The 11,889-nt window shown below is 45.0% G+C and overlaps 1 protein-coding gene across 2 annotated transcripts in view; it reads right to left on the minus strand.

Annotated features, from left to right (window-relative positions):
* LOC137418734 (lysosomal proton-coupled steroid conjugate and bile acid symporter SLC46A3) overlaps positions 1-9,990 on the minus strand; it is a 29,691-nt gene extending 19,701 nt beyond the window's left edge. The window contains exons 1-2 of one of the 2 annotated variants that reach the window (XM_078771869.1): positions 9,857-9,990; positions 9,322-9,552 (exon numbers count right to left, since the gene is read on the minus strand). In XM_078771869.1, the coding sequence (XP_078627995.1) occupies positions 9,322-9,552 (231 nt within the window). In that variant the 5' untranslated portion in view covers positions 9,857-9,990. The remainder of the gene's footprint in view (positions 1-9,321; positions 9,553-9,856) is intronic. The other variant, XM_068104844.2, reaches the window with a different exon arrangement.
* Between the last annotated feature and the right edge of the window lie 1,899 nt (positions 9,991-11,889).

Genomic DNA, 11,889 nt, shown 5'->3' on the forward strand with positions numbered 1-11,889 from the left:
CAGACGAATCTCTAGCTTCCGGTACAGTCTACCATCCCGCCTTGCTCTCCAAAATCTCTGCCCATGGCATCCAATGCCAACTCTACTCTTGGGTTACCTACTGACTTCCTCTACTAGTCTGGGATCCGAGGCCTGGAAATGTGTAAAAAAGTGATTTTGAAGTGACACCCCTGCTATAAAATGTTTGACCCCTAGATCATGTCTGTGGGGGTGTTATCCACCAGAAAAGTGACTTTAGCAAGGTAGTTTGGATTGCGCGAATTCTGTAAGGACGTTTTTTAACTTGGGGCGTCAACTGTAAAAAAGCAAGAAATTTAGGGGTAGGGGAAATTCAATTGACCATATATTCCATAATACAGGGGTGAGTGCATCAAATTACCACTCATTCTTTTTGTTATAAATGTGGCTTTTATATGAAACATGATTCAACGTGATTCGACCATCCATGAGGTCAGCAGAGGTCAAAAGGTCACGGAAAGTGGGTTAAGCTGGAAATTTAGCTCCTTTATCAAATAATTCACATATGTATATGTCACAATATGTTCCTTGCATCCCTCTACTGTTTCTGGCCTATATTGATCGTAATAGTGATGGTTTACTGTGGTGGTTGATGCTTTTCATCTTTTGTGTGGTGCTAGGGATTATTATGCTACATTTGTTTCAGCAACTTGCTTCACTCTTGCTGATCTTTATGATTACCATCGATCTTCAGCCTTAAACTTCCATTCAGAGACACAAGATGGTGGTAGTTTTGATGCTACAACAAATATAATTTATCAGTACACATTTGAGGGAGAAGGAAGTGGGGAGGTAGTGGGGGCAGTGCCCCTTAAGAAAACCAGGAAACTGACTATCAGTGAACCAGACAAATTCGTTCCAGTAAGTAGTAAACTGACACTGAAGGACAGAAGCCAGGCTAGGTCATTACGTGATATTGAACTTCCTCATGATGACAAGGGGGAAGCCTGCTTTCTAGCTAACAAGAACATCGTTTGGTTCCTACTGAGGATGTATCCAACACAGTTGATGACGGGTGAAAACGACAAGGACACTGGTAGCCTGACATGGAGCAGCTTCTTTGAATACAGTTCTGGGCAACATGCAGAGAAAACAAAGATTGGTTGTGGACCATTGCTTCCACAAAACCCAACCAACGCAGATGTAGTCCAGACCTCATTGGACTACTTTGTCTCCTTGAGTCTTAAGATGGGTCAGGCTAAGACGGTGGTGACTTGTGACCAGGCGATATATGACATAGTAAAGGGGTTGTTTAGGAAGGAATTGGAAAAGTACAAAGATGTTATTGTTCGACTTGGAGGATTCCATATTGCCCAGAACTTCTTGGGATCTATTGGATTTTTCATAATGGAGAGTGGCATAGAGGACATTCTGGTTTCTAGTGATATCTGTGGTCGAGGTACAGCCAATAAAGTCATGGCAGGAAAAGATTATTATAAGATGGTCCGTTACCATTCATGGTTGAGTGAGGCATTGTTCATGCTGAAGTCGGAGGCATTTGAGAAATGGCGGTTGTTCGAGAAGAATGAGGAGACACTTTCTTTGCTTTCGTCTCTGCTTGAAAGTCTTAGAAATGCCTTTGACAGGAAAGAGAAGGACGAATTTGCTGCACTCATGAAGGAAGTCATGAAATGCCTATAGTCACTGGAGTCGCTCTGGGGAGATTTTGAGAAGGGATTAGGAGTGACAGCCCATCTTTGGAGCATGTACATAGACATAGGGCTTATCCTAAGGCGTTACATCCATGCTGAGAGCTGGGCTGTGGCAACAGCACTTACAAGAGGTACAGAATATGCTACCCTATACCATTGCTTCCGGCCATAGTAAGTACAGGTCCTGCCTTCCGATCTATCTCAGTGAGATGCAAAAGCTTCCAGAAACAGCACCAGAAGTGCACGAGGAGTTTGCAGCTGGCAAATTCACAGTTCACCAGACTGCAGGAGACTTTAATGGTGTGTGGACAGACCTTGCCCTTGAACAGACCTACAATAGGGAAGGCAAAACAAGCCTCTTTAAGGGTATAACACAGTCTGAATCAGCACGAGAAAAGTACATCAAGGCTCTACCGTTCATGACCGCTGTCTCTGAAAGTGTAAAACAGATGGCACACATGGCCTCGCCGCAATCTGACCACCACGAGAAGCTGAGGAAAGACGACATGGAAGCCGTGTTGCAGATCAAACGGACCGTGGAAGAGAAGATGAAAAACCCATTCGATCCTTCACTTGCGACAGATAAACTAATGAACATATCCACAGGTCAGATTCTTGCAGCAACTACCCTGGTAGATGCCAAACGTCTAGGCTTGGAGGCAATGGATGCTGCCATGATGACGAATGCAGACAAGATTGTCCAACCAAAGATAGAAACATTCGCCACGCATCTGAAGAAAAGTAAGAAAAAGATGGACACTGTGAAAGAAGTCATCAGAGAGGAGAGTGCAGTGACAAGGGCAACTTTGTTTCGCACAGGACCTGAGTGATGAGGCACGGACTGAGGCATTTAGTTACGAATGGCTTGAGTACCCTCCCTCGTTGTTTGAGCCAGAGAAGAATGGATTTTCCATGCGGAAAGGTTGCAAATCCAACTATCTATCCACTCTACAGGCAGAGGTTGCCGAGTCATGGGAACCGTTAAAAGAGTTGCCTCCTTCTGCATCTGATGCAGTTTATGTAGTCGATGCAATGGCATTCATCCAGCGGTTCAACACACTTGGTTCGAGTACATTTGACCAACTTCAGGAAAGGTACAGGAACAAACTCTTGAACATGAAACCCAGACATTGCACTGAAGTGCATTTCGTGGGCGATCAATATGATTTTGGGTTAAAGAGTCTAAAAGGGGATGAACGCCAGAGACGGGAGTCAAATACCAACTTGCCAGAGTTTGTTCCAACGGACATCATGAAAATCCCTGATTGGAACACATTCCTGTCAAACCCTTGTCACAAGACCAATCTGCTGTCGTATCTTGCTTCACGTTGGTCCCAGGAGGCATCCTGGCCTGATGGCTTCTGCCTGGTCCTTGGGGTCAACGCCCAGGCAACTCGTGTGACGCAGACGGAACATACCAATGTTGATGAGCTGTACTGCCCTAACCACGAGGAGGCGGACACCAGAATCTTTGCTCACATTGCTAGCTGTGACAACAGCGTAGTTGTCATTCAGGCTACAGATACAGATATCATCGTCTTGTCAATGTATCATTTCCCTCGGTTGACAAACGTTGTTGAGTTATGGGTGGAAAAGGATGATCTGTTCTTCCCCATCCATGACTTGGTGAATGAGTTGGCCAAAGCAGTTGGAAAGGACGTATTGGCACTCACAGACACACTGCTCATCTCCTACATTCTGTCAGGTTGTGATTCGGTGAGCTATCCTTTCAAACGGGGTAAGAAGAGAGCAGTGAAAGTCGCACTCCAGCATGTTGACAAACAGCCAGCGTTGTCCAATTTCATCCGACATGAATCCGGACCTTCTGCACATGATCAGGTGATAACTGAAGCATGAAGCTTCTTTTGTGATCTCTACGGCAAGCCAGGGTATTCATCCCTGGATAAGCTCCGCGCCCACTTGTTTGCATCTAGCAAACTAGATCTGCGCTCCCTTCCTCCAACAGAAGATGCTTTTCACTTCCACGTTCTCAGGAGCCTTTGTCAGATCAGCTTATACAAGCAAGCTTCACTCAGCAATCCAGTGCTTCTTCCACCTGAAGAGTATGGCAGGAGTGTGGATGGTGACAGGTTAATTCCTGTCATGAAGAGCAAGCCATCAAAGCCTTCTGCTGCGAAGTTGAAGTACTGCAAATGTAAGCAGAAACCGAACTGCCTGAGGAATTGCCCTTGTGCGAAAGCTGGAGTACCATGCATCATTGCATGTGCCTGCAATGGCAACAGAGAAAAATGTGCATGGCTTCTGACTGATGACGGTGATGATGATGAGTAAATAGAGGTAATGACACTTTTCCAGACAGTATGTGGTATGACCTGTCGTTTTAAAACATGTTGAAGAGTACCGTGCAAATAGATAGTGTGAATGCCAGATTTTGGTGATTTTTTTAAAGTTATGCAAATCTAAAGTGACATACATGCCAGTAAGTTAAGTTCAGTCGGGGCATTTCTTTCCCAAAAACATCAGAGGGGTACAAACAACATATTTTGGGTGTAAAAGTTTGGCTATATTGAGCTTGAAGTAGGAAAAATGTGATTTTATTTACTAAAGGAGCTAAACTTTTAGCTTAACCCACTTTCCGTGACCTTTTGACCTCTGCTGACCTCATGGATGGTCCAATCACGTTGAATCATGTTTCATATAAAAGCCAACTTTATAACAAAAAGAATGAGTGGTAATTTGTTGCACTCACCCCTGTATAATGGGATATATGGTCAATTGAATTTCCCCTACCCCTAAATTTCTTGCTTTTTTACAGTTGACGCCCCAAGTTAAAAAACGTCCCTACAGAATTCGCGCAATCCAAACTACCTTGCTAAAGTCACTTTTCTGGTGGCTAACACCCCCACAGACATGATCTAGGGGTCAAACATTTTATAGCAGGGGTGTCACTTCAAAATCAAATTTTGAGGTCTCGGATCCCAGACTATACCTTTGTAGCCAACGTGTGGCTCTCAACGGAATCCTCTCCTCTCCACCAACTTCTGTCCTTCTGTCTCCTATGCACTGGCTTTTCGCACCTTGGAAACATCACCAGGTTGACCTCTATCGAGAACTGCATGGCACACCAACCCATGCCCATTTCCTACTAGTGGTGTATGACCTCCATTAAAAGTGGCCTAAATCTCTGCGCCGAGAGTCAGTCAACACCCAACCGGTTATTCAAAGACTTCATTCGTTGTTTGCCCATGAGAACCTCCCGGATATCATTATCACAGTAAACAGGCACAAATTAATTTCCTCTCACTTTACAACAACTTACCTGGCAGTGAAAGCTATCAAACATTCGAAGAGCTGTAGGCCTATACAATCCTCAGGCTAATAGAGTTTTGCATCCTACATGGATGAAGGACTAATGTGACTGGGGAGAAAGAATTTAATGTTTGCGGTTTCACATGTTTAGAAAACAGCAGTTATGTCATTGGGAATGACCGTGCAGTTATCGGTTGAGACAGGAAGTTGGAGTGACAGTGCTATATGAATGCTCGTTAAAACAATTACCGAGAGAGCTCATAGAACACGCTACCCCTCACGGTGTTCAAGTTAATTTCAATTTAAAATGAAATAAGAATTTTAAATATCATTAAAAAAAATTCCGGAAGTTTAGTACTATTGAAGCAGTACTGTATTTATGCATCACCCTTGTACAACAATCAACAACATGCATTTTAAGGCCATTTTCCCAGCTAGAGCGGGGGTTAGCCTTGCGGTCCCCATGCATCACCCTTATACACCACCTTATTTAACATTTCCAAGTACTATACTGTTAAATGGAAGGGTTTTGAAAGTGGAAAGAAGGTGATTTGTACTCGAGTGTTCGAATACAGCAACAACAACAACAACAACAACAGGCATTTTAAGGCCATTTTCCCTGCTAGAGCAGGGGTTAGCCTTGCGGTCCCCATGACAATCTTCTCCATTTTGCCCTATTTTCTGCATCTCTCCTTGTTAACCCCCTTGCCCGCATTTCTTCTTCCACCATCTTTAGCCAAGTCTTTCTCGGTCTTCCCCGTCCCCTACTTCCTTCTACATTCATTTCCATCACTCTTCTCAACCAGTCACTTTCATCCTTCCTCAACACATGACCAAACCATCTCAACCTGTTCCTCTTCACAGCATCAATCACAGGCGAGGCTCTATTCCCATCATCTTTCGCAATTCATCATTTGTCTTCCTCTCTCTCAACGATACTCCGCACATCCATCGAACCATTCGCATTTCCACCCTTTCCAGCCTTCGTTGCTGCTCTACATTCATGACCAATGTCTCGCTCCTATAAATCATAACACTTCTCACACATGCAGCATACACCTTTCCCTTCAGCTTCAACGACATTCCCCCTCCTCATCAGCACGCTCTCTTGATATGAATTGAAATTTCAGGAAATTTAACGAAATCCTGGCAACGCAGGAAATTGAAATTTCCTTATGAATTGAAATACCGACTACTTTTCTGGAAATCCTAGCAGTGTGCATGTGTCTCCCAACCCCCCTCCCCCCATTCCCATGCCTCCTCCCCCCAAGCCCTCTCCCTTCCACAGATCTCTTGATATCCCTGTTCCCTACTGGGATTCTCTGTTGTGCTTCCCTCTCTCATCTCCTCTTGTCTCCAGCTCCCTTTATTATATGTTACTAGGGCATGCCCGTACTATATATATATCTAAAATTATATCCCCCCCCTCTATTTACATGAAATGGTTTGGTCCATTCGCAAAGCCAAAGCGAACGGCTTGCGAGTACGGTGACAATCCCCCCCCCTCTATTTACATGAAATGGTTTGGTCCAAAGCGAACGGCTTGCGAGTACGGTGACAATCCCCCCCCCCACCTCTATTTACATGAAATGGTTTGGTCCAAAGCGAACGGCTTGCGAGTACGGTGACAATCCCCCCCCTCTATTTACATGAAATGGTTTGGTCCAAAGCGAACGGCTTGCGGAGTTTGGTAAAGAAATCGCCATAGCGTGCACAAACGCGCAGGAAAGCGAAAGAATCGCAAATTAGTTTTAATTAGTTTTAAAACATAGTTTAACGCCAACATAGTTTGCCAACGTGAAATAAATGAATACGCTCTCAAATGTGCCGTCCGAGGCAGAGTCTGTTCGGCACGTTCGGCACACGTGATAGCTCGCTGCTCTCTGATTGGTTGAATCGTTTTTTGGACATAGCTCGGTAACTACTTGTCCGATTAATATGAAACCTTGAAAAGGCACATCCTCGGGTCCCCAGCAATATACCTGGCAAGTTTAAAGTATATCGGACCCGTGGTTGTCGAGAAACAGCGGTCACAGACAAACAAACATACACACAGAGATTACTGGAATTATAGATAGACTAGGGCATGCCCGTACTATATATAAGCTAGGACGTGCCCGTACGTGGGTGCCCGTTCCTTGCCAAAAAAAAAAAATTTGTGTAGGGGTGTGTGTGTGTAAACATCCTAGGGCGTGCCCGTACGTGGGTGCAAAAAAACATGCGTGCAAACAACAACAACAAAAAAAAACTTTGAAACCACGTGGCAGTAACGACCACAGAACCCCCCCCCCCCCCTCTATTTACATGAATGGTTTGGTCCATTCGCAACGACCACAGAACCCCCCCCTCTATTTACATGCAATGGTTTGGTCCATTCGCAACGCCAAAGCGAACGGCGAACGGCTAAATCGCCATAGCTCGGTAAGTACTTGTCCGATTAATTTAAAACCTTGAAAAGGCACATCCTCGGGTCCCCAGCAATATACCTGGCAAGTTTAAAGTATATCGGACCCGTGGTTGTCGAGAAACAGCGGTCACAGACAAACACACACACAGACACACAGACACACAGACACACAGACACACAGAGATTGCTGGAATTATAGATAGATATGTGTTACGTCTTACACGGGCCTCGACTTGGTATGCAAAAAAAAAAAAATACATGTCGTTTCTCGATCATAAACTGACGTTTGTAGACCGACGGACAGATGGACAGACATGACCCATTTGCTTATTCCCGCTTTTCACTGCTCGTGCTCGGGGTGATTGACAGTTGATGTTCATAATTACCAGAAAGTCTTGAATCCCTACTATATGTAACAGCAAATCCATTAAAGGCGAGGTGGAGAGAGAGAAAAGGAGAGGTGGAGAGAGAGAGAAAAAAGGAGAGGTGGAGAGAGAGAGAAAAGGAGAGGTGGAGAGAGAGAGAGAGAAAAGGAGAGGTGGAGAGAGAGAGAGAAAAGGAGAGGTGGAGAGAGAGAGAGAAAAGGAGAGGTGGAGAGAGAGAGAAAAAAGGAGAGGTGGAGAGAGAGAGAAAAGGAGAGGTGGAGAGAGAGAAAAAAAAGGAGAGGTGGAGAGAGAGAGAAAAGGAGAGGTGGGGAGAGAGAGAAAAGGAGAGGTGGAGAGAGAGAGAAAAGGAGAGGTGGAGAGAGAGAGAAAAGGAGAGGTGGAGAGAGAGAGAAAAGGAGAGGTGGAGAGAGAGAGAAAAGGAGAGGTGGAGAGAGAGAGAGAGAAAAGGAGAGGTGGAGAGAGAGAGAGAAAAGGAGAGGTGGAGAGAGAGAGAGAAAAGGAGAGGTGGAGAGAGAGAGAGAAAAGGAGAGGTGGAGAGAGAGAGAGAAAAGGAGAGGTGGAGAGAGAGAGAGAAAAGGAGAGGTGGAGAGAGAGAGAGAAAAGGAGAGGTGGAGAGAGAGAGAGAAAAGGAGAGGTGGGGAGAGAAAGAAAAGGAGAGGTGGGGAGAGAGAGAAAAGGAGAGGTGGAGAGAGAGAGAAAAGGAGAGGTGGAGAGAGAGAGAAAAGGAGAGGTGGAGAGAGAGAGAAAAGGAGAGGTGGAGAGAGAGAGAAAAGGAGAGGTGGAGAGAGAGAGAAAAGGAGAGGTGGGGAGAGAGAGAAAAGGAGAGGTGGGGAGAGAGAGAAAAGGAGAGGTGGAGAGAGAGAGAAAAGGAGAGGTGGAGAGAGAGAGAAAAGGAGAGGTGGAGAGAGAGAGAAAAGGAGAGGTGGAGAGAGAGAGAAAAGGAGAGGTGGAGAGAGAGAGAAAAGGAGAGGTGGAGAGAGAGAGAAAATGAGAGGTGGAGAGAGAGAGAAAAGGAGAGGTGGAGAAAGAGAAAAGGAGAGGTGGAGAGAGAGAGAAAATGAGAGGTGGAGAGAGAGAGAAAAGGAGAGGTGGAGAGAGAGAAAAGGAGAGGTGGAGAGAGAGAAAAGGAGAGGTGGAGAGAGAGAAAAGGAGAGGTGGAGAGAGAGAAAAGGAGAGCGTGAGGGAGAGCGCGAGAGATCTGAGGAAGAGGGGGAGGCGTAAGGGAGTTGGGACTTGGGGGTGTGTGGGAAATGAGCGAAGGGAGGCGAGGGTTTGTTAACGGACGGACGGACGCAGGCAGGGGCGCCGGGGGGGGGGGGGGGGGAGTTAGGATGATTCCAAGGGCCCTGCACTGACAGGGGCCCTAAAAATTATGAGAACATTTGGTAAAAATGTGCGCACGTGCTTCATTGGGGGCCATTGTGATATCTTTTCATGGGGCCCAAAATCCCTGGCGGCGCCCCTGGACGCAGGCACACTTCCACCAAGCTCCTTTTATATATTACATGTACATGTTAAAGGCGATACTGAAAGTAGGTAGCTCTCGTGTACACAGATGGCTGCACGTTTGCGATCTGCGTGAACCTACCTCCTCGTGCGTTGTCCCGTTGAAGTAGCAGGTGCCGTTGGGATGCATGTTGGCGGGAAATGGGAAACCACTTTTGCTGGCCATGTCCTCGCACAGCCTCCGGTAGATGTACGGACTTATCAGGGGACCGGGCAAGCTCCCGGCGAACAGGAACAACGCCATGAGCGGCTCGACCAGGCGAATGCGTCTGAGGCCACACGACGCCATGACCGATGGTTGAAAGACGTCCATCTGCCCACAACAAATAACTAAATAAAATGGAAACAACCACAGCGTTTTCACGCAGCAACGATACGAATCGTGAAGTCATGTGATCGAAATTACAAACTCCCGCCATTCATTGATGTTCCAAACTGTAGTTAATTGGTCCAAACTGTACATCGTAATTAGTTTCCCTGAAGGATTAAACTCTCGAAATTACAATGATGAAGATTATGTATAATTCACCTGTCGGCGAACAATTTAATGTACAAGTTTTCCTGCGCGTTAACGAGTACAAATGAACGTATAAAGGTAGTAAGGTAACCGTACGTACCTGTCGGCATAAGTTCCACCGATTCACACAACAAAGTTCGGGCACCAATGATTTCAACTTACGTTTACACTCTTATACAGGACACGACTTCCTTTTCGCGCGAGGTAAAACCACGATGACGTCACGTGTTTCCCACTTCGGGTGGGCGTGGTTGTCATTTGTGTTCTTTCTCCATTAATACCTTAATTCTCTGAATCTCTCCCACGAATGGAAACACAGAACGCAAACTCCTACGAGATTGGATTCAAAATTCCGGGTGCTGGTTGCATCATTACCGTGGCGTGGCTCGATACACCTCATTAGGTAAACAACATGAATATTTGGTTTATATTAGTGGAAGGTCAAGTTACCTGTTTGGTTGAGTTATGAAACGCTCGTTTTGTTTTTCATTAACTGCAAATGGGACAGCCGGCTTAAAACACAAAGCGTTGCTCATGGATCCGAAGGAGCCTTTTACTTTTACCGTACGTTACCTGGATTAGCCAATCCCTTTCAATGGATCTCGGGACACGTAACTTCACCTTGCACCTGGAGATGTTCGATCCCCAACGTCATTTGGACACCTTTAAGCCGTCGGTCTGGCATCCCAATAGCAAAAAGGTAGAGTTTTGGTGGCGCCGTGTCGCACCTGCCGGATGATACCCACGACATTGTTCCTCGTGCCACACCGGTGATGGCAGACATGCACGCCACATGCCACAAGCGATTAAACTTGTTTGGGCTTTAACGTCTCCATTCGAAGATCGACATTTATAATGCAGACGCTGCTTTCCAACACAGAGACAATTGTTACACCTTTTTACCGTGAGGAGAACTAACAGGTGCGTGTTCATTAACCAGGCAGGTGGCACTTGCCAAGCCACCTGTTCCTGACGGTTATGGGGTTCCTGACGGTTATGGGGTTCCTGACGGTTATGGACGGTTTCTCATGGCGTGCATCCTTGAGTGCTTCAGGCACTTGGAGAATGATATGAATGATTCAGACACTTGGAGAATGATATGAATGATTCAGACACTTGGAGAATGATATGCATGATTCAGACACTTGGAGAATGATATGAATGATTCAGGCACTTGGAGAATGATATGAATGATTCAGACACTTGGAGAATGATATGCATGATTCAGACACTTGGAGAATGATATGCATGATTCAGACACTTGGAGAATGATATGAATGATTCAGGCACTTGGAGAATGATATGAATGATTCAGACACTTGGAGAATGATATGAATGATTCAGACACTTGGAGAATGATATGAATGATTCAGACACTTGGAGAATGATATGAATGATTCAGACACTTGGAGAATGATATGAATGATTCAGACACTTGGAGAATGATATGAATGATTCAGACACTTGGAGAATGATATGCATGATTCAGACACTTGGAGAATGATATGAATGATTCAGACACTTGGAGAATGATATGAATGATTCAGACACTTGGAGAATGATATGCATGATTCAGACACTTGGAGAATGATATGAATGATTCAGACACTTGGAGAATGATATGCATGACTCAGACACTTGGAGAATGATATGAATGATTCAGACACTTGGAGAATGATATGAATGATTCAGACACTTGGAGAATGATATGAATGATTCAGACACTTGGAGAATGATATGCATGATTCAGACACTTGGAGAATGATATGAATGATTCAGGCACTTGGAGAATGATATGAATGATTCAGACACTTGGAGAATGATATGAATGATTCAGACACTTGGAGAATGATATGCATGATTCAGACACTTGGAGAATGATATGAATGATTCAGACACTTGGAGAATGATATGAATGATTCAGGCACTTGGAGAATGATATGAATGATTCAGACACTTGGAGAATGATATGAATGAGTCAGACACTTGGAGAATGATATGCATGATTCAGACACTTGGAGAATGATATGAATGATTCAGACACTTGGAGAATGATATGAATGATTCAGGCACTTGGAGAATGATATGAATGATTCAGGCACTTGGAGAATGATATGAATGATTCAGACACTT

This window comes from Myxine glutinosa, chromosome 2, assembly GCF_964187855.1.
Source record: "Myxine glutinosa chromosome 2, kmMyxGlut1.1, whole genome shotgun sequence".
Lineage (NCBI taxonomy): Eukaryota > Metazoa > Chordata > Myxini > Myxiniformes > Myxinidae > Myxine > Myxine glutinosa.